Source organism: Impatiens glandulifera, chromosome 4 (assembly GCF_907164915.1).
Source record: "Impatiens glandulifera chromosome 4, dImpGla2.1, whole genome shotgun sequence".
NCBI lineage: Eukaryota > Viridiplantae > Streptophyta > Magnoliopsida > Ericales > Balsaminaceae > Impatiens > Impatiens glandulifera.
In genome coordinates, this window is record NC_061865.1 from 28,373,577 (window position 1) to 28,400,734 (window position 27,158).

Genomic DNA, 27,158 nt, shown 5'->3' on the forward strand with positions numbered 1-27,158 from the left:
CAATTTTTTAGGTTTGAAGAGTGGTTAGAGGATCGACCGAGGATGACCGAAAGTCCAACCGAGGATGACCGAGGGTCCAACCGAGGATGACCGAGGGTCCAACCGAGCAGCCGACCAGGTCCGATTGAGGATCGAATCGTGAATTAAAGAAGGGCTCTCTAATTCAAGTGCAAATCAGTTCCAAATCAATTCTAATTCAGGGTCAAAGGCAAACGGATCCAACCAATGATCCAACTGAAGGACCCGACCGAGCAATCGGCCGAGTTTGACTGAGGGTTCGACCGGGAGATGCAATGAAGCCTCCAATTCAAGTTCAACTACAATCCAAAGGGTCAAGTATATCCAAAACCGTGACTCATGTGAAGGAAGGAGAGAAAGACTTAGACATTTTGAATTCAAAACTCAAATTGCCTAAGTTTTTTTTTAGAAAACGACTTATTGTTATTTTATTAAAAATCCCAAAAAGAGAAAAAACGGACAAGGTTTCGTCTATCTTTCTAACAAATCTTAAAAATAGAATCAAAGTTCAAAGAAAACAAACAAACCAAACAATCCAAACAACAAGTCTTATGTCTTTTACACTTGAATTACAAACAATAATGCATAAACTTTTATCTCGCTTTAAAATATTCCAAAGAAGTGACTTCCTCGTATGATATTTTCCAATCTCGGCATAGAATCCATTCACGCTCACCTTTGGGAATCCTTCTCCACATCCTCGTAAGAGCTTTGTAATCAAAGACGGCATTGCTCCATACTTGATCAATGCTTTAGCGAATTCTTCCAAACACCCTAACATTTCTTTCAGCCCAAACGAGATAAACAATAGCCGCAAATCTGCATTTGAAGACGTTGGATGGAAAATTATTATCTTTGGCATTGATTTGGGAAGCGACTTTGACGTCTTCCCATGATCCCGGTAAGTGCACAATTCTCATGGCTGACTTGAACTTACTCCAAAGAGACTTAACAAACAGACAGCCCCGAGTAAGTGTTCAATAAGTAAGTGTTCAATAGACTCTGCATTTCTATCACAAAGTACACAATTGGCATCTGAAATTTCCATATGAGCTTGAATTCGATCACGGGTGCTAAGTCTTCCACGAAAGATCAACCAAAGGATGAAACGATGCCTCAGAATTACCTTTGATGACCAAACAAGAGCAGCCCAATTAATGACTTGACCTCTCTATCTCTAATAGCATTCCAAATCTTGCTCGACTTTAATTTTCGTCTTCCTCGACACTCCTCAAATGAACATCATCCCTATCGCTAAGATGGATTCCACTCAAATGATCTAACACTCTTTTTCCCTCCGAAGCCCGTCTAATAATGGAATTCCAAAGCCCACCATGTATATCATAAATCGTGGCAACCGCGCAATCTCTTCTTATTCTCATGCTTCGGAACTTCTCTCTATTAATCAATGGACGGTTGTCAAACCACGGGTCATGCCAGAAAAGAGTGTCATGTTCGTCCCCAAGCAGAATGTCAAATATCGAAGCAAGGCTGTCTTTTAATTTCAAAATCTACTTGAGGGACCACGTCATATCATACTTCACTTTACTTGACCAAACACTTAGTTCTCGCTTCATGAATCTCGAGTGAACCCACTTGACCCACAACGAATCATGTTTTCCTTGTATCGCCCAAAGATGTTGGTAAGTGACTGAAAAGGGTCTTCTTCACATCTAGGTCATTTGATTTATATTTGATTCAATCTTGTTATTTTCTTGCACACCTTATAAATATTTATTTTATTTAACTTTGAGCCCAATAATATTGGGTTTATGAGCCTTCCTGGCTACCTCTTTCATTAAAAATAGGATTCTCGGTCGTTCGACTGAGAAATATAGCCAAAGTGATCGAAAATATAGTAGTAGTGACGCTTCCAACCAAGAAAATCTACAACCGGCCTAGGAAAAGACCCTAGTATGGTGTTGCTAACGTATCTAATCGAGAAATTTAGTACAGCAACCGAGATTTTCCATCAATAGATGATCGAGAGGATCCCCAACAATTTTCCTAACGTTTGTTCTACTTCCCCTAGTCACACATGCGACTGACTAAGATAACGAACCGAACAACCGACAAAAAGTATGCGAGTGACCTAGGAATATGATGCAATGACCGATTTTTTCCACTGTAGTGCACGCGAGAGTTAGTCGACCCCTTTCCAAAGCTTGTTTCGCTTCCTTGTTGCTTCTCACCACCCGACCAAGGGCTGCTTCACATCCGATTGTAATTTCTAGCAGCGACCGACAACATGACCGTGTTTTCCAGCCTCTTTAGTCAGCAACCGATGTTTCCTCATATTCTCGACGATTCGATCGAACTTGCTACTGCTATTCACCATCTGAAGGAGAAATTCTTCACATGCGACCACGCTTTCTAGTTAGCGACGGAGAGTTGTGAACATGCGGCCGAATTTTCTCGGTCGCGACACTATTTTTCTAGATTTTATTTTTTTCTCGGTCATGTCTAGGTCATTTAGGGTTTATTTTCTGTTTTCTTGGTTTGTGTTAGTTTGATTGTTGTAATTTTAGGTTTTATTTTATCCTTGGTTAGCCTCTAAATTAAAACACAACATAAAACTCTAAATAAAAAAAATATAAATCTAAAAAAATAGAAAACTAAAAAGTAAAAGACTATGTTTTAAAAGGCCAAAATTGAATTAGTAGAGACCTAAGGAGAGTTGTGGGATATAGCGCGTAAGCTCTTTCTCACATGTAACTAAGCGACGAAATTGTGGCGTGCATACGCCTAAATTATTTCCTAGTCTTTAAAAATTAAGTGGTGACTTTGTAGTCGTGAGGTTGTAAATCAAAAAACTCTAAATAGACCTATGCTAACTTTCCATTAAGATTTCAATCTCTCCCAGATTCGAAGGAAAGGTAAGTTATAGAATTGCCTATAAAATCTCGCTTTTAACGCTTAAATTTTCGATAACACTTAAATTTAATTTCCTCACAAAATATAAACAAGAAGCATATATAAATGGTAGAAGCTTCTAGAACCCCACACTAGGCAGTTTTTATCGCATACATTTGCCAATTTATGCAGTCACCTATTAGCACTCATTAGACTACTGTAAAAAGAATGTTTCGTTATTTTCGTCACATGTCTCACCATACACTTCTCATTCGTCCATCCTCATCCATCATACTTTCTTCCTTTCCGACTAGAAACTCTAATTGGGTTGTTTTTTTTTTACTATTGTCATTCTACAACGGGCTATTGCATAAATTTTGGTGATAACATTATCTTGTGGAATTCTAAGAAACAATGGTTGGTTCACAATCTAGCACGGAATATAGATCATGCCACTATTGAACTCATTTAGCTTCAATCTCTACAACGTGGACTTCGCGTCTCTCTCCCTCAATTTCCCACTCTCTAGTGTGACAACATTGGCGTTGTCTTTCAAACCGTGAATCATGTCTTTCATGCTCATACAAACATATAGAGATTGATTTCCACTTCGTTCCTGAACGTGTTGCTCAAAAATATATCACCATCCGATACATACCTACTAATGATCAAATTGTCAACATATTCACCAATAGAATTGCGTCAAATTATTTTTCTCTACTACGTGACAAACTCATGATGTGTCCCACTCTGTTTCATTTGCGGGATGATATTAAACAAAAACAATTAAAATATACAAGTGGATAAATTTTCATTTTATATTTTATGTCTTTTTATATTCTTAATTTTTTCATATTTAGAAGACTTTTCATATTCTTAAAATTTTATTATTTCATATATATATATATATATATATATATATATATATATATATATATATATATATATATATATATATATATATATATATATATATATATGCTTATTGTCTATCAATGAAAACACACCAATATTTTTATTCTAATATTCTCTTTTATCTATTTCCTCTCTAACATAAAACATGTGTTTAATCAAAGTTGTGCTTAAGAAATCAATTGCGAATTCTATTATGAAATGAATATTTTATAAGAGATCAAAACTTTTAAGTTTGATTTTTATTAAAATTAGTTTTGTTAATCTAAAAAAATATTATAACTTTAAGAATTAGGATTCATGCTAACTACCTCTAAAATTTCAAAATAAAATAAAAAACAATTTAAATATAACTATATGTATAGGATAATTTTATTTCAATTATCTTAAGTATTTTTGAAAGGATAAAAGTCATTTTATTGATTCATTTAAATCGAAAAAATTACAATTTAACGATAAATGTATTTATAAAACATTTAAGTTTAAATTATTATATGATTGATAACAAATTAGTTAAACATTATATAATTATTTAAATGATCACTATTTGTGATTATGAAATAAAAAATAATCTAGTCATCTCAACTGTTATATATATATATTTTTTCAGCTAGAGTCATCTTATAAGATCTTTATAATTGAAAAACTCATTTTCAAATGGTGTAAATGTCAAATCAAATATCAAACAATAATTTTTTTCAACCAAAAAACTCATTCTAAACCAAAAAGAATATTTTTTATAATATTCTTTCTTATATCAACTTTTATAACTTTTTAATACCATCATATATATTTTACAATGTTATAAATTATCACACAATATTTTAATATCACCCAATTATTTTAAATTTGATGGTAAATTAATTATAAAATTTTATTAAAAAATCAAAAATTAGAATACATAAACTAAAATTATACATCTGTGATTAAAATAAAAAATTCTTCGTCCAAATATAAAGGATGTAAATACAAAATTAAATATATAAAAAATTATGTATATATATATATATATAATTAATGCATAATAACAATTTTTTATTCATTATACTTCATATTAAAAAACAATACAAACTAACCCCCAAAAAATATATAAATTACTAATATGTCAATACTAAAAGGACTCATTTATAATTTGATAAGAGAGAAAATAGTGAGATTCATTTTGAATATGAGTTTGAGTTTCGGTTGGAATGAGAAATTCATTTTGTATTTGCATTTGAGTGTCCATTCGAGATGTTCTAAGTTGATTATATTTTTGAAAGTGTTTTTTATTAAAATAAAAAATATTTATTTTAACGCAAAATAATCGGGAATTATTTAGTGAAGAAAAGTGTTGGATAATAGGTATTATATCTAACTATTGTCAATCATTATTTATTTAAAATTCAATAAAAAAAAAACTATAAATTGACTTTATCATATGATTAGGAATGACCTAGTTTAATATTTTAGGAAGGATACAATTTTAGACCAGAAAAAAAAAATCAAATTATGTCATATATAAAATGTTAAGAATATATACCAGTGTTTAGCTAGATTTTCTTCTTGCATGGTTGATTGTTTAAATTTAACTAGTATTTAAGTAATTTTTTATATTAATTTAAAATTTATTGAAATAATGGTAATTTATCACTTTGCTTAAGCTTTTTGACATTTTATTTTGTTTATTTAATTTATTTTGATTTATTTTAAGTTTAGTTTTCAATGTGACCCTTTTCTAATAAAAGGAAATTGAGAAGAAAAAGAAAAGCTTTTAGAGAAGGCTATATGAAATGGGTGATCTTTGATGGACTTGGGAAAATGTATACTGGAAATTTTGTTAACAAGTGGCAAAAGAAAAGTTGAAGTTTTCGCCGGCTACATTTGACCTACAAAACAATACAATATTCAATTATGGGATTTATTAAATCACTATCTCAATTATGTTTTGTTGAAACAATATTCAATTGACTAAAATCTAATATAACTCAAATAAATAAATATATATATATATATATAATATATAATATATAATATATAATATATAATATGCCTTGTGGTCAATTTAAATAAGTATACACAAGAAATTGAATATTTGAATCGAATTATGGTTTGACCGCAAAACTATAAATTTATAAAATTAAAAATATGTTACTCTTTGAACTTACAATCTCATCACCTAAGTTTAACATTTAAACAAAATAAACTAATAATTCTTTATATTTTATATTTAACTTCAAAATCCATAAACTTATGACATTTTTAATCATATAAATTTAACATTTTAAACAACTAAACTAATAATATTTTAAATTCATTTATATAATTTAATTTATATATATATATATATATTCCTATGTTATATATTTATATATAACATTCTTTATATATAATTATTAGTCATATCAATTATATATTTATACACAAAATTATAAAAATAAAAATTAAAATTAACAATCTTAAATTGTGTAATGGTTAAGTGTTCATTATGTATAACAAAGATCTAGGGTTCGAATAAATAATATGTTGGTTAACCGAAGTGAGTTGATAAAAGTCGGTAAAAAGTAGATTGTTAGGTAATAAGGATATGTTGGTTTACGAAAGTGAGTTAATATGAGTAGTATTATCAGGGACAGAGCCACACATGGGCTAGGGTGGGCTCCAGCCCTACCTAAATTAAAATAATGCTTGATTAGGGTGGGCTCCAGCCCCAATTAAATTTAAAAAAAAAATAGGGCAAATTAAGTGAATAAACAAATAATGCTTGGATTAGGATGGGCTCTAGCCCCAATTAAATTAAAAAAAAATAGGGCAAATTAAGTGAACAAATAGGGCAAATTTTATCAATTGAAAATTGAAAAGGGGGAAAGGCCGAAAGCTCACAAAACCTCAATTTTTTGCTCGTGCAGTGCGATTGACGCTACCATAACCCTCCATCTTGTTGGTTCGATTCCAGATTTCCAGTGGTCTTCTTCGCTCCGGCCTCCGGTCATCTTCTTCCATCAACTTGCTCTCGGTTTGGTTTGTTCTTCACCCCTTTCTCTGCATTTTATTTTTTAACCAGTTTATCGTATGAATCAAGAACATTTTATGTGCAAGTTGTGACAGTGTGAGTGTGAGTGTGTGACTATGTCTGAAATTCATTAACATTCCTCAAAGAACAATAAAATAACCATTATATTATGTGTGTTTTATTTAAATTTTGTTAGGGTTATAATGGAACTATCAACTATGGAAGATAAAAGAAAAACTATTAATTCATTTTTTAAACCAAAAGATCAGTCATGTCCAAGTTAAGGGGATAATCAATCAACTATCGATATCTCAAATATCCCTGCTCAAGAACCTAACAAATCTCCTAGAATTGATGTTGATGTAAGTTCTCTTGAACCTGATCCAGCATTACGTATTCCGATGTGGAAATATCCTTTTAATCAAAGGGATGAAATTAGACGAGATTATGTCAAGATGGGGCCATATCAACCTATTAAGTATGAGTACCCGCCGACCAAATTTGGAAATCAAAATCGGTGGTGCTTTGGAACCTAAAGACAATTTTAAACTTCTTAATGTTGATCACATCTATCAACTTGCTGAGAAATTCTATCATCTAGATTTTGATGCACAAGATTTGCACCACTTGAGAACACAATTGGCTCACTATGAGCTTGACATGCCCGTCAACGAAAAATTTCAGAATTTAACAACTATTTCTGAATTATGTCGAAGATTAGTTGAGACAAATAAGTCAAAAACCTACAATTTGATTGATAGGTAATTTTATCATTTGTTATAATTTATGAAATATAACTATATTATTTACTTATACTAATATATTTATTTAACTGGTAGGTTGATTCGTCTTGTTTTAACTCTTCTCGTTTTTACAGCAACAACGGAACGGGCATTTTCATCTATGAAGCTTGTGAAAACAACTCTTCGTAACAAGATGGAAGAAGAGTTTTTAACAGATTCTATGATCGTCTATATTGAACGAGAGCTGTCTGAAAACATTGATAATTATACAATAATTAAAGAATTTTATTCTAAGAAGAATTAAAAGGCACAATTTCAATAATGTGTATGCTAAATGTTTTGAATGTACTGTTTTGTTTTATAATTTCATAAAATAAATGTTCATACATATTATATTTTATATGTTTGAATTAATTAATTTATTATATCAATTACAGGGAAAAAAAAGCGGAGCATAAAAAGTTAAATCTGAGGTGCAAGTTGGAGTCAGCCTCAAGTAATTTTTCATCCTGGCTCCGCCCCTGAGTATTATATAGTTGATTGCATATGATTATTTTATTTTTAACCGTATGAAAATCTCGCTAATATCTCTTAATATTTATAGACCATATCTTTGATAATATAATCTTTTCTTAGTGTCAACTATTACTCCAAAAATCATTTGGTATACAATATAAGTGATTGAAACTTTATCAAGAGTTTTATTTGAAGTTAATGTTTATATAAACCTCAAATGTGATTTGAAAAATATAAATAAAAGTAACCGAATAAAAATAAAAGAAGTAATCGTTACAAAACTTTAAAGCTAACACCAAATATGTACATATAATGTCCATCGTAAAAATAATACTAAAAACATACATGTAGCATCTTTACCCACAATATTGAATAACTCATTCTTTCTCTTTAATAGACATCAAAATTTTGAAAATTTCTTTCAAATACAAATGATCAATAATACTCCATAAAACGTTACATTTTCCAAACATATAAACAAAGCCAACTTACAGTTTCAATTGTAAGTTAAAACTTCGTTTGTAACTTTCTAATGGGTATTAGGGTTGCAAATGAGTTAAGTCATTTATGAGTCTGCGAGCAACTCGGTCAATCGAACTCCTATAATACTTGTTTAATGACTTGTCGAGTTTTTTCAATTATGATAATATATAATATATTTTATTTATTTATTTTAATATTAAATCTAAAATAAATTATATTTTCACAAATATTTGAATAATTAATTTTAGTACAAGTTTTTCAAGTTGGGCCGAACTTGTAGATAAATAATTGATTCGAATTCGTGCTCAAATTTATAAACTCGTTCGAACTCAAGTTCGAGCCGAACTAATAAATACTAAATTGAGTCGAGTTCGAGTTCAAAGCTAAGCTCGATTTGAGTTGTTTGTGGACCTAATATATATCATCAAAGACATTTTCTTACCAATGAGTGGCATGAACTCAAATTTCAAATATTTGAAAATCAAAGTTTGAAGAGATGTTAATAAATATTTTAAAAGTAAGATATTTGAAAGAATATAAAGATCGCGCACCTCAAAATTCAAATTATGAAAGAAAATTCAAGCATTCGTACTCTGTTCTAATGGCAGCTTGGACTCTCCTCGTGACCCATCATCCCCTTCCTCTCTCTAGAAAACCTCTCTCCTTCTTCACACTTTTTCTGCAACGTCACAACCGGCCAAAAGACCTAAACCTGCTCAATTTGTTTGCGTACTGAATAATTCTCATCAACTTGTCGCTTTCTGGTTGAGCAAACTATGCTTTTTCTGCATTCTCGATAGCGAAGTTCCATTGATTCCATCTTCTCTCTCTCTCTCTCTCTCTCTGATGTCCCTTTGGAGCTTGGAGTTAGTTATCGTTTCAGTGGTGGGGAGAATATGAAGTGTTTCCACTTTACTAACGGCGAGAAGAAAGAGGATGGCGGCGAAGACGGTCTTGTGTCCAGATCCTCGAAAGTCTCTTGGGCCCGATCCTTCAGCGTCGCCTCCAGCAGTCTAGACACAAGACGTTCTGAATTCGATTCAGAGTCTAGGGATTTCTCCGACTCGGTCAATTTCTACGAGTTTCTGAGTCAGCGAAGAGCCAACGATCTGCGTGTTTTCTCGTTCGCCGAATTGAAATTGGCGACTCGAGGGTTCAGCCGCGCACTCATGATTGGTGAGGGAGGGTTTGGCTGTGTTTATCAAGGCGTAATTAGGGTTTCTGAAGATGACATTTCTGAGTCGAATATAGATGTGGCTATTAAGCAGCTGAATCGCAATGGATTCCAGGCATGTTTATTATTATCTTCTTAATTTGATCTCCATTTCTCCATGCCTGATGTGTATGGTTTCATTTATGCATTGATCTAGTACTCAGGGGCATAAGGAATGGATTAATGAAGTGAACTTTCTTGGAGTAGTTAGCCATCCAAATTTGGTGAAGTTAGTTGGTTATTGTGCAGAAGATGATGAAAGAGGGACGCAAAGGCTTTTGGTTTATGAACTAATGCGTAATAAAAGCTTGGATGACCATTTATTGAGTCGGGTCCCAGCCACTTTGCCATGGATAACCAGACTTAAAATTGCTCAAGATGCAGCTCGTGGCTTGGCTTATCTTCATGAAGAAATGGATTTTCAGGTCATTTTGCTTTTGCTTCAAGTTAACAGCCATATTTGGTATATCTTTCATTGACAATCTCAACGAAATCATTTTTTCCATTTCAAGATTTAACTTCATTATTGATAAACAAGATTATTCTCCAAGACCTTGTTTGATCTCCATTTATTTGAATAATCATATGATTATTTTCAACTAACCCTTTTTGATGTGGGTTTTATGTAATCTGGGGTTACTTGGAGGGTGGGTATATGGTTTGAATCTATTAGAAGCACTTGAATTGTGGGTTACAAGGCTAGCCTCCTCTCAAATTCAAATGTGATATCTAAATGAGAGATCTAACATAATCGATTTGTCCAAATGACAACGACGATATAAGAAATTTTAGATATCATAATGGTTCATGCTCATGGAAAAATGAAACTTACAAATTCTTAATACATTTGTTTCCCAATCCATACAGCTTATATTTCGAGATTTCAAGACTTCAAATATTCTTTTGGATGACGAGTTCAATGCTAAACTCTCAGACTTTGGCCTTGCTAGACAAGGTCCAGCTGCTGGACTAAGTCATATTTTAACATCAGTAAGATTTCAAATCACTGTTTCTGTTTTTTTTTCGGTTCAAGTTTGTAAACATGTGTTCTCCCCTTCAGGTTGTTGGTACAGTTGGTTATGCAGCGCCAGAATACGTACAGACAGGTAGATTAACAGCTAAAAGCGATGTCTGGAGCTTCGGGGTGGTTCTGTACGAGCTAATAACAGGAAGAAGAGCAGTAGAAAGAAATTTACCTAGAAATGAGCAAAAGCTATTGGAGTGGGTGAGACCATTTGTATCGGACTCAAAGAAATTTTACCAAATAATAGATTCCAGACTTGAATCTATCAACAACAGCTGTCGGATTAAATCAGCAATGAGAGTTGCGTGTTTGGCCAACAAGTGTCTAATGAAACATCCTAAATCACGACCAAAGATGAGTGAGGTTGTTGAGATTTTGTCTGACATAATTAATAATCAGATGGCAGAAGAAGAAGGGATCGGGACTGAAACTGCTGATTCGATCGCAGTGATCGAAGAGGAAAGGGCGAAACGGGAGAGGAGTGTAAGAAAGAAGATGGTTTTTGATTTTAGAGAGATCATTAGTTTGAGGAATAAACCTATAGGGAAATTTGATTGGAGAAACTGGGCAGCAGGGTCTGTGAGAATATGATTGTCTAGATTCTATAATACAGTTGTATATATTAGCTGTTTTTCTTCTTAATTTTGGAAATTGGTATTTTTTATGGAAGTTTAATTATAATATGATCATAAGTTGGACCGAATTTGTTTGATAAAACTTGACATGCATATTTATCAGATCAAATGTGAGAAAAAGTTTGCTATTTTACTTTTATAGTAATATTATTATGAGTCAAGTTTTCTATATATTTCTGAATTAAGTAAGATTTCTTAGCTTTGATATTTATATTTGTAATAAACTTTCAAGGAATGCAATCAATCTTGTTTAATTAAAACAATAGCACATCAAATCATTCCTCCTCAATAAATAGATAGATTTTCTATGTTAAATTTTTTTATTTTTGTAAATTATGTATACAATTTGACATATAGATCATCAAACAAAAACAATTCATTCTTATCTAAAGCAAATTATACAAATGATTAAATAAAAACAATAAATTCTTCTCCAATAAATTCATTACATTAGTGGCAAACAAACAAACACACAATGGTATTTCACAACAACATTTGCATGTAATAGAAAAAACTGTACAACCAGCCGCTAATTTACCATACAACTTACTGGGAGGAGGGCTTCTTCACCATATAATTCAGTTAATCTAAACTCTCTCTTTCCTATAGAATTGAGAAGCAGATGGCCTCGGATAAGAAGAAGAAGAAGACATGTTTGATCTCTTCATAACTTCATCTACACTGTGCCTGCGAGGTCTAGTCACATTGCCCGTTTGGTTTTGTGGGCTTCTTACCATATTCTTCGATTCACAAAGCAGCTCTAGTTCTCGTACAACCTGTTCCATGTTTGGCCTGAACCTTGGCTCCATGGATATGCATCTAAGTGCAAGATTAGCCGCCCTCTGGGCTATATCCAGTTGGTATTGTCCTTCCAATCGGTTGTCTATCACTCTGTATACTCTTCGTTTGTTGCCAAGGTTTGGTTTTGCCCATTCCACCAGGTTGTGTTCTCCTGATGGCCTGTTCTTGTCCACTGCTCGTCTGCCTGACAACATTTCTAGAAGCACTACTCCAAAACTGTAAACATCGCTCTTTGTGGTCAAATGACCTGAAAATAAAGATAAAATACTGTCAATTATGAAAGAAACCAGAATAGAGAGTGAAAAATTACAAAAAGTTGGTGCATGAGGCAGGGAGGTCACAAAAAATTGATTGGTGGTTTCTCAATCAGATCCAGATCAGATACATAAGTATTTCCCAATTAATCTAGGGAGGTCACAAAGCAAGCTTACATTTCCTAATACATGATCATTTAAGTCCACTAGACGATATGATTGGTGATACCTTTAAAGGTCCGAATTTAAGATCTTCTATACATCAATAACCAATGAATGAAATAATGAAACAATGAAATGGACCCGAATGGAGAAACTTGAAGAAACGTACATTGAATGAAGTTTTGTTAAGTCATACCAGTGGCAAGGTATTCGGGGGCTGCATATCCATGAGTACCCATGACTCTCGTAGAGACATGGCTTTTGTCGCCAGTTGGCCCATCCTTTGCCAGTCCAAAATCGGACAGCTTTGCATTGTAATTCTGTATCATTATATCAAACACAAACACATTAACATTCAAAATTTGTCAAATTCTAAACAAAAAACAAGAGCTATTTGAAGACCTTATTGGTATCATTATTATTTTTTTGTCCAACTATATGTTGATATTCATGGTTATTATATTTCGCCATCAATTTTCTCATTTGGAAACACCTTAACTGTCAAATTTCTTATTTGGAAGTAAGAAACCACATTTGGAAACCGAACTTATTGTCATCTAGATCAAGTGATTTCAAATAGGCCATGCAAACTAACCCTTTTAATCCCATCATCAATCAAATCATTCCATTCCATTCAACAACTAAAATACCCTGATGAAACATAGAACTACCCTTCTTGTCTCTTCACCTACAATTCAAATGGCACATTGGACAATACACACAAAAAACCCCAATTATCTCGTAACCCTTATCAAAGGGTGTTTTTAGAAATAAAAAAATTACTTTTCAAACAAATTTTGTTGAACTACTGAAACCAATACAGTTTTCCCATTTCTCGATGTACACAAAAGGAATGTTTTTGTTAGACTTAACAAGAGCAAACAACAGAATCAAGCTTAGCAGATTACTTACAGAATCTAATAATATGTTGGATGTTTTGAAGTCACGATATATCACCATTGTTTCTGCACTATGAAGAAACGCAAGACCCTTACCCGCACCAAGGGCTACCTTCATTCGAAGGTTCCAAGAAAGTGGTTGGAAGTAGGATCCTCCTGTTCTACAGCAATTCGACATTTGTTGATTAAAAAAAATCTAATGAATTGAGTAAAAAAAATTGAAAGAATGCACTTACTCCTAAACAAATGATTTTCCAAGCTTCCGCGTGGCATGAACTCGTAAATGAGCATCCTATGTTCGTCTTCCAAGCAATAACCAATCAATTTCACAAGATGAGGATGATAAAGCTGACCTAAGTAATTCACCTCTGCCTGTTTTGGATCAAATATTCGAAAAATGTTTACACAAGCTGACTTAAAAATTGAAATTGAAGATCCAAACAAACTTACCAACCACTCCCTATGTCCTTGATAACCGTCGTGATTGAGTCTTTTAACAGCAATTACCATTCCAGTGCCCGGTTTTGAAGCTGCAAGTGATTGCGCGTCGATCCACCCTTTAAATACTGAACCAAACCCGCCTTCACCCAATACACTATCGGGCCGAAAGTTTCTTGTGGCCAATTTGACATCAGAAAAGGAAAAGTTCTTCAAATTAGATGACTGCAAGATCTCACCCTCACTCCTATGACTCTTACCACTAGAACTACTCAGACTGCTACCTGTACTAACATGTTTCGAACTCGTCCCTGAAAAAAAAAGGTCCAATTCAGTAAATCTAAACAGAAACTTAAACCCGGAAGATTCTAGAAACAAGGGATAAGCATGTGATGAAGATAATCAAATGTCAGTAAGTTGTTATACCCACCAGTGTGGTAAGGGCTCTCAGCTTTAATTCGAGAACTAATGCAAATCCCCATTGAAAAAGTGTCAATTCGTATCTTCCTTCAACCAGATTGACCTATTATTAATATTACACCAAATGGGTATTGAAAAGTAAAAGAAAGGACGCAGATCCAGTTATCAAATAGCATACCGTCAATAAGAAGATCTCAAGGCGAGGAAATGAAACAAGGAAACATCAGGATCCCAGCTCCAAGGCTTCTTCAGGACTGAGAGCGAAAGAGAGAAGATAGAGAAGATGACTTTTCTTAGCTCCTTGAAACAGCTGGAGGATTTGACCTTTTCAGTAATTTATGTGATTCATTAACACCACAGACTTTAAGGAGAACAAGTTGTGTACACTCAGAGGGGATTATGGTTGGGAAGGTGAGCATTAATGGCGGATTGGCTCTTGCCGCCCAATAAAACAAATATTATTACAATACAAAAAAGGCCAAGTCTTTCTCTTTCGCGAATGAGTATAGTTAGTTGGCTACTCAAATGGGTGAATGAAGATAATCCTTCACCGACAGCCGTCATCTTCAGCCGTCGGATGAAAATTGTCCGTACCTTTAGCGAATAGTACATGTTGTGCAAAAAGCACCGAATTGGCCATTTAGTCCGAAATATTTGTCTCTTTCGTTCTAAATTCTACAAAGAAGTTGTACGATCCTTTTTCAAATAATCCGTCTAGAATTTATTTTTGAAATCAATAGAGTTTATTTATAAAATATTTATTATTATATATATATAATTAAGTATTTTTATACTTTATCATTTTCAAAAATTTATATAATTAAATAACACCATCAAAAATATTTATAAAATTAATTACATTAATTAATAATTTAAATAAATAATAAAAAAAAATCAATTTATAAATTTAAATTATTATTTTTTTCATGTAAAAAATCATATAAAATCAAAACACGTGAAATTTTATTTTATAAATTTAAAATAGTAAAACATTGTTTAATTTAATAATTTACTTAAATCAGATCATTTAACTTTCTCTATAATTATAAAATAGTAAAAATTTTACTCAAATTTTGCCTCAATTTAATATTGTCTGAATAGATATGATCATTGATAATAATATATTTAATTTGGATGAGTTCTTCTACTATTATAATTAGATATTTTTTAAAATATTTAAAAAGTATTTATGTATAATAATTTATAATAATATAAAATATATGTAATTTTAGTATTTGATGTGATAACGAGGGAGAGTGAACCAATATTTTATTAAGTTCGGCTATAATAAATATTTAAATTATTAAATTATTTTTATATAAAATTGATTTTAATATTAGAAAATATTATTTCTAATCTAAAAAATAATAGAGATTCTTAACTATAATTATAATGATTATTCTCATGATGTAATTACGATCATAATAATAGTATTGTCACTTTAACTATGATAATAATAATAATATTAATATTCTATGATGTCAATTTAAGTTAATTGTATTATTAAATCAACAAAATTTATGTTACTTATTTAAAATTTGATTTACATGATTAGAAGTTAATGGTGTCTATTTAGTATGCATTTTAATATTTAAAAAGAAATAATAATATATTATAATAAATTAATGATACAATTTAATTTAATTAATTAACTTTATTGAAAAACTTGAATTAACGGTGTTTAAATTATTTGTTTTTTTTATTTGGATAAAAGAGATAGTTAATTAAGGATGTAAATTCATTTGCTTTTATTGAAGAGAGTCTTCATTTGATTGCATTTAAAGTTAAGTTATGGTTCGTGCAAATGTTACAAAATCAAACTAGACCTTAAATAAATGGGTATTGATCCGCCAATAATAGACGAGATCGCTCATAAATTTCATAACTAAAGTGTTTGTTTAGCTTTAAAATCTAGAAGGAAAAAAAATATCAACCACAATTGCAAGTTAATTGTCAGGATAGTTGATTTCATCAAAGCATTAAGAATCTGTTTGAGATAAATTAAATTAAAACAAATTATTCGATAATGATCCAACTTCTATAATGTGAGTAAATTCAAGGTTTTGGTTGTGATTATTGAATAACTAGAACCGTAACAAAAAATTATATTATATAATTCTCATTTCTTTCGTCATATCACTCAATTTATTAACTAAAATATTTTTTATTTTATTATCATATTTTTAATTTTTAAACATTTTCACTAAAAAAAATATATATATATAACTCAAAATCATTATTAATCATTCGAATAACTAATTATTTAAATACTCAATTTGAATAAAGCCCAAATCAGAGTTTTGCTAGATACTCTTTTGACCATGTTTGTTCGGGATGGATCTATATAAGAAAAGGTAGTTTAAAATTATTTTGCATGTTCCAATTTTAAAAAATAATAATAATATCCATGTAGTTAGTTTATTAAATAATATATAATATATATATAATTTATTGGATATTTATTTTTCTAATTTTTAATTCATTAGTTGCGTGGATTATAAAATTCATGAAATTTCCTCTTTTAGATACTTTTACTATGTTGATAATCTTGAAATAACAAACATTGAATATTTTATTACGTTTTATAAAAGAAACATCTCACTAGTAAAAATAATTGAAAATTATCTCCACCGATTGGTATTAGAATCAATCGGTATTGCTTATGACAAGAAAAAATCTTTCGTTAATAAAATTATTTACTGAGATATGTATAAATCTTTTGTTATTAGAATTATTTACCGAGAGTTTTTTTATATATCTTTCGGTATTACCCTCATCCCTCAAACACGAAAATAATTATAAATGTTGGGAAGAGACAATACCAAAAGATGTTTGGAAATCTTTCGGTACTTGAGTAGAATACCGAAAGATTTTCAAACATCTTTCAATATTGACTCCTCCCAAAAAAACAGAAAATAATTCTAAGTGTTGAAATGGGGAATTAGCGAAAGATATACCCAAATCTTTCGGTATTGACTATTCCCCAAAAAACATAAAAATAATTCTAAGATGAGAATTAGCGAAAGATATACCCAAATCTTTTAGTATTGACTTTTCCCAAAAAAACAGAAAATAATTCTAAGTGTTGAAATGGGGAATTAGCGAAAGATATACCCAAATCTTTCGGTATTGACTATTCCCCAAAAAACATAAAAATAATTCTAAGATGAGAATTAGCGAAAGATATACCCAAATCTTTTAGTATTGACTTTTCCCAAAAAAACAGAAAATATTTTTAAGTGTTGGAATGGAGAATTAGCGAAAGATATACTAAAATCTTTCAATATTGACTCTTCCCCAAAAAACATGAAAATAATTCTAAGATGAGAATTAGCGAAAGATATACCCAAATATTTTAGTATTGACTCTTCCCAAAAAAACAGAAAATAATTCTAATTGTTGGAATGGAGAATTAGCAAAAGATATACCCAAATCTTTTGGTATATACTTAATAAATACTAAAAGATGTGTACAAATCTTTCGGTATTGGACTTCTTTGGTTTTTCAACTTCTAAATGAATTTTCACTTTATTAGCTTGTCTAAACAACTAAGCACATCAAGTGTGTGTTATTTTCAGTATAAAGATTTTGTGTCGTACTCCCGAAGCGTGAAAATGAGTTTATCAAGCGATGGGTTTCAACCCTTTGTAAATGGGAAAAAGTCATATAGTGTATGGCTAGTTATTCTCGTTTCTTATAATGTATCACCCACTACTTGTATGGATTCTAGCAATTTCATTTTATCTATGTTAATTCTAGGCCAAAGAGTCTGGAGATGCAATTGACATATTTCTCCAACCATTGATTGAAGAGTTGACTAAACTGTGGCATAGTGGTGTGAGAGCATTCGATGCACACACCTCGCAATACTTTAACATGCAAGCGGTATTGCTATGGACCATTAACAACTTTCCAACATACGCGAATTTGTTAGGGTGAAATACAAAAGGGAAATTTGCTTGTCCTTATTGTAACAACGAAACTATATCTCTTTGATTAATTTACCAAGTATACATTAAAAACCATCATTTAGCCGTCCTAGGTCAACTAGAAAACATGCTTACCGAAATCATAGTGTAAATTATCGGTTGGTTTTCCATGATTGGTTTATCGAGACAGATTACTCCGATTTGAATAAGTGTTTTAATCAACATTTATTCAAGTTAACGGAATAGACTATCTGTTAATTCGAGTCACTTGAACCGCGCAATGTATGTATAGATGATTTGGTAAGGAACTTTCATTAGTGTTAATCGGAGACAACAGTCAGGTTGAGTATACTTGACTTGTTTCACTTTGAATTTTATGCATATGTATAGAGAATTCTGATCGGTTTTTCAAATGTAAGAATGCATTTTCGAAAGGTGATATCGATCAGGTTTTCAAAAATTCCAGACTGTGAGCTTCTCCCTAAGAGCATGGCCCGTTTTTTCATGAGAAAAGTATTTTTGAAAAAAAAATGCACATTTGTTTAAGGTAAAATTTGCTTGCTATCGGCAAGACCTAAGATATTTCGAAAGTAAGAGAACTTAGCTTCCTGTAGCGGCTTGGTGAAGATATCAGTTACTTGCTGATCGGTTGACACATACTCCAGCCGAATGTGCTTCTACTGCACATGCTCCCGGATAAAGTGGTGTCTGATATCAATATGCTTCGTTCTCGAGTGTAACACCAGATTGTATGTGATCTATATTACACTGGTGTTGTCACAAAAGATTGGAGACTCTTCAGCAGTTACACCAAAGTCCCTTAGTTATTGTTGGATCCAGAGGAGTTGTGCACAGCAGCTTCCAGCTGCTAGGTAGTCCGCCTCTGTGGTTGAAGTTGCAACTGAGGTCTGTTTCTTGCTGTACCAAGAGACGAGTCGATCTCCCAGAAATAGGCATGTCCCGTTGGTACTTTTTCGGTCGATTTTGCAGCCTACATAGTCTGCATCAGAGTAGCTTATTTTGTTAAAACTTGAGTCTTTTGGGTACCATAGTCCCATGTCTTGAGTTTCTTTCAAATATTTTAATATCCTCTTAGCCGCGGTATAGTGTGACTGTTTTGGATTAGCTTGAAATCTTCTGCATACTCCGACCACGAACAGTATGTCCGGTCAGCTGGATGTTAAGTAGAGGAGTGAGCCGATGATTCCTCGGTAGGCTGTTATATCTACCCCTTGACCGTCCTCGTCTTTATCTAGTTTGACTGATGAGCTCATTGGGGTAGCCGCCTCAGCACAAGTGTCCATTCCGAATTTCTTAAGCAGTTCAACTGTGTATTTAGGCTGGCTGATGAACGTTCTAGTGTCGATCTGCCGAACCTGGAGACCTAGGAAGAAACTTAATTCCCCTATCATACTCATCTCAAATTTGTCAGTCATTAACTTTGAAAATTTGTCACATAATTTTGGATCGGTTGAACCGAAAATAATATCATCCACATATATTTGAACAAGTAAAATATGTTCCTTTTTCTCAAATTTGAAAAGTGTTTTGTCAACCGAACCTATTGTGAAGTTGTGATCAAATAAGAATTTTGTTAAAGTATCGTACCATGCTCTTGGAGCCTGTTTTAAACCATAAAGGGCTTTATCCAGCCGGTATACATGACTTATTAGTTCCAGATTTTTAAAACCTGGAGGTTGTTCAACATACACTTCTTAACTTAGTTTACCGTTTAGAAAAACACTTTTGACATCCATTTAGAAAACTTTAAAGTTTTTGAAAGCCGTAAATGCCAAAAATATTCTAATGGCTTCAAGTCTAACCATATGAGCAAATGATTCTTCAAAATCAATGCCTTCTTCCTGTTTGTATCCTTGAGCCACTAGCCTGACTTTGTTCCTCGTAACCAAACCGTCTTCATTGAGTTTATTTATGAACACTCATCTTGTTCCTATGACCAATTGTTGTTTCAGTCTTGAAACTAGGTGTCAGACTTTATTTCTCTCAAACTGGTTTAACTCCTCTTGCATCGCTAATATCCAATCGGAATCTAGCAATGCTTCATCCACCTTTTTCGGCTCAATTTGTGATATAAAAGCTGAGTTTTTATATTCTTCCAAATTTTGTTGCCTAATTCGGACGGGTGATGAGAGGTTACCTATTACAAGTTCAAGAGGATAATTTCTATTCCTTCTGAGGTTTATTCTAGTAGTGTCTTCCAAGCGTCCGGTTAACTGATCAAGGTTAGACTGATCGGTAGGCTGATCAGAGTCAGACCGACCGATTTCCTCAGTGGACACTGAGGCGTCAACTTTCTGCGGTAAAGCAGTTTGATCAGGCTGAGTTTTAGTATTAACCGCTTGATTATTGATAAACCGTCTATAGACCGGAACCTCATCTTCATCATCAAAATAGATATTGAAATTTCCCATTCTGTTGTGAAGGTCAAAGGGTGTTGCAGTGTTACATTCAATCGATTCATCAAAAACAACATGATAAGATTCTTCTATCGTTAAGGTTATAGTATTATAAACTCTATATGCCTTACTAACGGCTGAATAACCCAACATTATTCCTTCATCGGATTTAGCATCAAACGCAGTCAAATAATTTTTACCGTTGATGTGAACATAACACTTATAGCCAAAGATCCTAAGATACCGGATGTTAGGAACTCTGTCATGGTATATTTCAAATGGCGTTTTAGTTAGCCGTTTAGTAATTAAAGACCGGTTTTGAGTGTAACAAGCAGTGTTGATAGCTTCAGCCCAAATTTTTTGAGTAATACTCGAATCGGCTATCAAAGCTCAGCCATGCCATTTTGTTGAGGTGTCCTGGAACTAGACAACTCGTGCATAATACTAGAATCATCAAGAAAAGTAGTTAAAGTACTGTTTGTGAATACGGTTCCTTTATCACTTATAATTCTGTTAATTCAAATAGATTTCTCATTTTGTATTCTTAAAAGTAATTTGATCAGGTTTGGTGTAGCTTGATCTTTAGAAGCTAAGAATGTTACCCAAGTAAATCTAGAATAATCATCCACAACTACCATGGTATAATGCATGCCTCCTAGGCTTGCCACCCTAACTGGTCCAAACAAATCCATATGTAGTAGTTCTAAGCATCGTTCGGATTGGAAATTTCCTTTGCTTTTAAAGGATAATTTTATTTGTTTTCCCATTTGATATGCAACACATACTTTATCTTTGGAAAATTTGATGTTTGGTAATCCATGAACTAATTCTTTAGAGCATATGAAATTTAAGGTTTTGAAATTTAGATGGTTTAGCCGCTTGTGCCAGAGCCAGTTCGGACCGTTCCTAGCTATCATGCAGAGCGGGTTCTCAGTTTTAGTTTTCCAGTCCACTTTGTAAATGTTTCCTATCCTATTTCCGGTCAGAAGTGTATCACCCTGATGATTTTTAACTAAGCATGCATGCTTATGAAATTCAACCGTGTACCCTATATCACACATTTGACTAATGCTTAATAGGTTGAAATGCAAGTTTTCTACTAAGAGCACGTTATTTATAGACAGGTTTCCATGGACAATTTTACCCTTGCCCACGGCTCTACCTTTTGAATTGTCGCCGAAAGTTATCATTAATCCGGCTTCATAAATAATATCGGCTAGTAGTCTGCTGTTTTCGTTCATGTGTCTTGAACACCCGCTGTCCAAGTACCATTCTGAGTTTCCTAGCCACTTGCTTCTCCTATCCTGCAAAAAATAAATATTTATGCCTTTCTAGTACCCACATTTACTTGGGTCCATGATTGATTAGTCCCTTAGGGATCCAGACTTTAATAAGTCGAATAACTTTTCCAGTGATAGTTCTTATTCATTTACCGGTACTTGGCTTGACATCTTTCTGTCTGCCTAAGAGTGCCTTATTTTGTCGTGGTGGTGACTGTTAATTAGTTCTATGTGAGCGTGTATCGGATTGTTTACCTGCTGGCCGGTTGACTTTCTTTCTCTCAGGATGAAGCCATTTTTCCGAGTCAGTTGGACTTACATATTTTATTCCTTTTTCCGGTTTTAAGTCACGTTCTGCCTCATTGTCGGTTGAAGAGGTCTTGACAAATCTTACAAAGGGAAGATTGTCTTTTGTGAGTTTCATCCCGTTAGAATAGTTTCGGTTGGCAGATTTGTTATTTTTAATATCCAAGACCAAATTTGTATTTGGGATGTCTTTGATAATTAGACATTTGGCTCACCGCTTCACTAGATCTTTTCCAGGCAGCCGTGACATATTTGGTTCTCTCATTTTCTTCGGTTAACGATTGAACTGTCTCTTTGAACTTCTCATTCTCTAGGGATAGTTCAACCGATTCATATACCGTGGTTCCGCTTGGCTCACCAGTGATACCACTTGACTCTCCGGTTTCGTAGTTTAACTGGGTCGGTATACGAGCAGACAAGTTTTTGAACTCAGTGACCATGTCGTTGAGTGCAATAACTAAGTCTTCTTTAGTAAATTTTTCAGAGAAAAAGTCGAATACCTCTTCTTCATTTTCCATGAAGCAGGTGACTCTTTCTTCGTCATTTTCCGTGTCGGAGTAGGCCCAGTCGTTTCCACCGTCAGATGCTATGAGTGCCTTCTAGATTTCTTTTTCGTCACCGGTTTGCTGCCTTTTACTCCTTTCACCTCTCTAGTAGTTGTCAGCCGGTTTCCAGTCATCCCGTCTCGGTCTCCTGCATTCTGACCTGTAATGACCCAAAGCATTGCAGTTAAAGTATCTTACATTGGATTTGTCGACATAGTTATAATTAAAGTTGTTAGATGGCTGAGTCTTCTTCATGAATCTTCCGAATTTCTATGCTAGCATGGCCATCACGTCTTCACTGATCTGATTAACGCCTTTGACAAGAACTGGAGCGGCTGATACAGAAACGCTGGTTCCACCGACGTCACTAGAGCTCTAGTTGAGGTTAATGTTGTGTTTCGTCTTCAATCCGAGATCTCATCTCGAATTCGTAAGCTTTCATGTCCTCAAACACGTCGTACAGCTTCATCTGCCCGAGATTGCTTGATTCCCTCATCACCATGGTCTTTATGTCCCATGCACTTGGTAGAGATCTCAATGCTTTTACAATGGTCTCCCGGTTTTCATATCTTTTTCCAAGTGTGTACAGCTCGTTGACCACGCTGGTGAACCGATCACTGAACTCCTTCATGTTCTCTCCCAGCTTCATCTTGATGTTCTCATACTTTTGAGTTGCCACCAAGATTTTATTCTCCTTAGTTCTTTCGTTTCCCTCATGGATCTGAATGATAGTTTCCCAGGCTTCTTTTGCACTTTGACAATCTCTGATTTTTTTGAACGTATTGTCGTCCAGTACTTTGAAGATGTGTCTCAGGCAATGGTTGTCCAGGTTACTTCTTCTCCTATCTTCAGCCGTCCATACTTCTTTCTCCTTCTCAATCTTTATCGGTCCTTCCTTTAAGATGATGCTCATTTCATCATCCAAAGTGATCATATGTAAATACATCTGAACCTTCCAGCCGCTAAACGCTTCACTGTTTAGCATGGGTGGCCTATCGTTGTGGGTCATGCTTCCCATCTCTTTTGGTTGCTTGAGTGTTAAGATTCCTGCTCTGATAACACTTATTAGGATCGGGATCACCGATAGGGGACCGGGGTCCGGCTAAAGGTAGATCGCTTACACACACACACAACACACTAGTACTAATCCGATTAAAGATTAGAACTGCTCTTAACACTACACAGATTGTCACAGACTCTTGAACCGAGTTCAAGGGCGGAAATGTATGTTTCAATCTGAAGCAACTCACACAATTCGGTTTGGAAGGTATTAGGAGAAGTCGATTTGAATGAGGAGAAATCCGGTTCGGCTAAGGGGAGTATAAGTTATTTCGGTTGAGATAATGGATATTTCAGTTCGATTGGTTAGAGTAAATAAGCCAGAAAATAAAATGAAGAACACAAGATAGGTTTTTATGGATGTTCGGAGTTGAATCTCCTACATCACCCCTCTTCTCAAACAGTGAGAAGGATATTCACTAACTAGAATATTCCACAAATACACTATGACCGAGTCTTATTTACTACTCGTCGGTTACACCACTCACAAATGATGTAATACTTTTACACAAGGTAAAATACACAAAGTTCTCGCAATTATATTTCAAACAATTTCAAGGATTTCAATCGATATTTAGGGTCGCGCGTAAATTTTGTATCGTTGTAGAATTTGAATAATCTGTTGAATGTCACGCGTATGTAGAAAAAACACTCTCTTTCAGCACATTTGAGCTTCTATTTATAAAAAAAAAATAACAACGGTCATATTTTTCACTCTCCATTGGATTGGTCATCTGAAGCCGTGCCAGTCAGAGTCAAGCAGCGTGCACGCCTTGCCATTTTGGACACGAGGTAGATATGCATTAGCCGACCGCCTGTGTCAGAAGTTGCTTGTAATCTTGGATAATTAGTAATCATTCTTTTTGCCACATGATTCTGATTCAGATCCTTCTTTTGTGTATTTCTAATAAATATCTTCATCATTTTATTACGTCATCTTCACAGATTTCATCACTTTGAATAATTTCCCGTTGACCTTAAGATCTTCGATAAATTGAGCCAGCCGGAAATGATACTTCATACGTACATCTTAGCCGATCCAGTGAGAGGAGTCAAATCGATTTACTTGATTATATCCGGATCCTTGAGACAGAATGCCTCAACCGGTCCGGTGCGGCTTGAGCTGTACCTGCACAAGAAAGTTTGAGACTAATTAAGTTCTTTGGCCGGTTTAAAATTAACTTACTTAATTTTTCTAACAATAATGATATATCAAGCGGCCTTAAGATCTCAGGAGAAAGTCCAACTATGTACTCATGTATGTATGTTTGATGTAAAATAAACGAATCCAAATTACATACAGAAAAACACGACCAAGGTTTGACCACTCAAAACAATGAAGTGGTTGTTGAAGGGTACAACGTGTCAGATATTATGTCATACTATCGAGTTTTAACGGATATAATCCAACTGCAATACTTTTCTCACAAACGAGTTGTCTTATTCAAGTGTAAGTGGTTTGATACATATTCTGGGGAACCAAAGCCAAGAACCGTATATATTGGAGAGTCAAGCAAAACAAGTATTATATGCCCCTGATATGACACCACGATCCAATTGAAAGATTGTGACAAAAATTAATCCACGATTTATAAATATCTAGTTAAGATTAATTAAATATATTAATGTTTTATTTTAATGTTCTTACTTTAATTATTCTTTAATTTACTAATGATATGTGTTTGCAGGAGGAATGGTGGTCACAAGCAAAATGTTTGGGAGAGTATACGGAAAACACCGAAAAAAACGAAACAAGTCAATCCAGAACCTGCTTATAAAGGCAGATCACCTTAAGATCCGAGGAGACTCTTCTAAAGACACAATGTATGATGTGGACCCATTAACTATTGGTGGCCCAACAAGTGGTACATATGCGGATGAGGCTGAAGAGTTTGTTGAGAGTACGTTTGCTGATCAGGAGTGATAAGAGGATGATCAGGAGAATCAGGAGGAGGATCACAAGCACCAGTCCACTTAGGACAATAATGCATCAATATAGATTTACACCTAATATTGAATTTTCTACTTTTGTAGAATTATTCGCCAGAAAGAGACGAGGGAAGAACAAGAATATCGCTTTATCGAGGAGGCCACCAGAGTAGAAGATTGCTCTGAGTTTCAGAAATGTAGATGGGAGGCCAATCAGCGAAGGTAGACGCATGAGGTCTAGACATTTAGGGTCGGTGGTACAAGCCTCCTCAACCATCTCGCACCGTCTGCGCAAGTGGAATGCATTATGTGTTGACCAATTAGATTCACTTTGATGCTATGACGGTGATAATTAATTATACATTTTACATACAAGTAAAATTTTATAACATTTGAATATTTTATTTGTCAAGATCCGTTCGAGAGTACAGATGGTCCTATTGATCAAATAACTTTCGGTATTTCCCTTGAGTGAAAACTGAGAGATGGTCCTATTATCAAATAACTTGGCTTTGATAATGGTATTTCACTCGTTTGATAAAATACTGATCTCAATATAAAATCGGAAGCTCACAAACTACCGGACGCGTCTTTGTAAAATACCGACTTTGTAAACTACCGGACGCATTCCAATATAAAACCGAACTTTAAAATATCAGACTCCAATATAAAACCGAACTATAAAATACCGGACACGCTCCATAAAATACCGAAGTATAAAATACCGGACGCGCTTATTTATAAAAATGAACTTGCAAAATACTAATTTCATATAATACCGGATACGTCTTAATATAAAACTGAACTTGCAAAATACCGATTTCATATTATACTGGATACGTCTTAATATAAAACTGAACTTGGAGATAAAATCGGAAATGCCTCTTTGCAGAAACTGAAGTTTGATCAAATGCCAGATTTGATTTACTACCGGATAACTTTTCCTTTCCAGTTTTTTTTAATCTACACAAGATTAACACAATTTAGTTCTTATTTATAAACTTATAATTAATATTTTGATTTAATAATTTCTCTCTTTTTGATTATTTAAACTAAATATTCAAAACCTGGTAATTTTATAGTCATTGGCTAATTATCCTAAGTTAATTAGCTATTTTAATATAACAATTTCTCCCTCTTTGATTGTTTAGAATAAATTATCAAAGCCAGTACTGTATATATTTTTAACAATTTCTCTCTTTTTGATTGTTTTAACTTAAAACTATCAAAATCGAACTAGATGTGTGTGGATTCTTTAGCCAAAAGGGATTTAGCAACGATGTCGTTGAGAAGTGAGAATTCGATTTTCAAAGAGGACTTAACCCCATGG

The 27,158-nt window shown here is 33.5% G+C and overlaps 2 protein-coding genes across 3 annotated transcripts; one reads left to right on the plus strand and one right to left on the minus strand.

Moving 5' to 3' along the window:
- The first annotated feature begins 9,108 nt into the window (after positions 1-9,108).
- On the plus strand, positions 9,109-11,528 carry LOC124933505 (serine/threonine-protein kinase PCRK1-like). The gene is made up of 4 exons (XM_047473919.1): positions 9,109-9,806; positions 9,895-10,155; positions 10,598-10,720; positions 10,791-11,528. Exons 1-4 carry the CDS (start codon positions 9,414-9,416, stop codon positions 11,343-11,345), a joined length of 1,332 nt encoding a protein of 443 aa, XP_047329875.1. The 5' UTR covers positions 9,109-9,413; the 3' UTR covers positions 11,346-11,528.
- A 269-nt stretch (positions 11,529-11,797) lies between these two features.
- Positions 11,798-14,839, minus strand: LOC124933506 (probable serine/threonine-protein kinase PBL9). 2 transcript variants are annotated; one of them, XM_047473921.1, is made up of 7 exons: positions 14,542-14,839; positions 14,374-14,450; positions 13,956-14,254; positions 13,742-13,877; positions 13,519-13,661; positions 12,803-12,926; positions 11,798-12,437 (listed from the first exon to the last, which is right to left on the minus strand). In XM_047473921.1, the coding sequence occupies exons 2-7, from the start codon at positions 14,423-14,425 to the stop codon at positions 11,977-11,979; spliced, it is 1,215 nt and encodes a 404-aa protein (XP_047329877.1). In that variant the 5' UTR covers positions 14,426-14,450; positions 14,542-14,839; the 3' UTR covers positions 11,798-11,976. The 2 variants fall into 2 exon arrangements, with proteins under 2 accessions (XP_047329877.1, XP_047329876.1); XM_047473920.1 differs by having other exon boundaries at positions 14,374-14,466; positions 14,542-14,838.
- Positions 14,840-27,158: the final 12,319 nt, after the last annotated feature.

Excerpts from the sequence above, each read along its gene's own strand:
- LOC124933506 (XM_047473921.1), bottom strand. The coding sequence starts at position 14,425 with ATGGGGATTTGCATTAGTTCTCGAATTAAAGCTGAGAGCCCTTACCAC. Across the intron at positions 13,878-13,955 it reads AAGGACATAGGGAGTGGTTG|GCAGAGGTGAATTACTTAGG; the intron begins GTAAGTTTGTTT and ends GATCCAAAACAG. Across the intron at positions 12,438-12,802 it reads CCCCGAATACCTTGCCACTG|GTCATTTGACCACAAAGAGC; the intron begins GTATGACTTAAC and ends CTTTATTTTCAG.
- LOC124933505 (XM_047473919.1), top strand. The coding sequence starts at position 9,414 with ATGAAGTGTTTCCACTTTACTAACGGCGAGAAGAAAGAGGATGGCGGC. Across the intron at positions 10,156-10,597 it reads ATGAAGAAATGGATTTTCAG|CTTATATTTCGAGATTTCAA; the intron begins GTCATTTTGCTT and ends CAATCCATACAG. Across the intron at positions 10,721-10,790 it reads TAAGTCATATTTTAACATCA|GTTGTTGGTACAGTTGGTTA; the intron begins GTAAGATTTCAA and ends TCTCCCCTTCAG.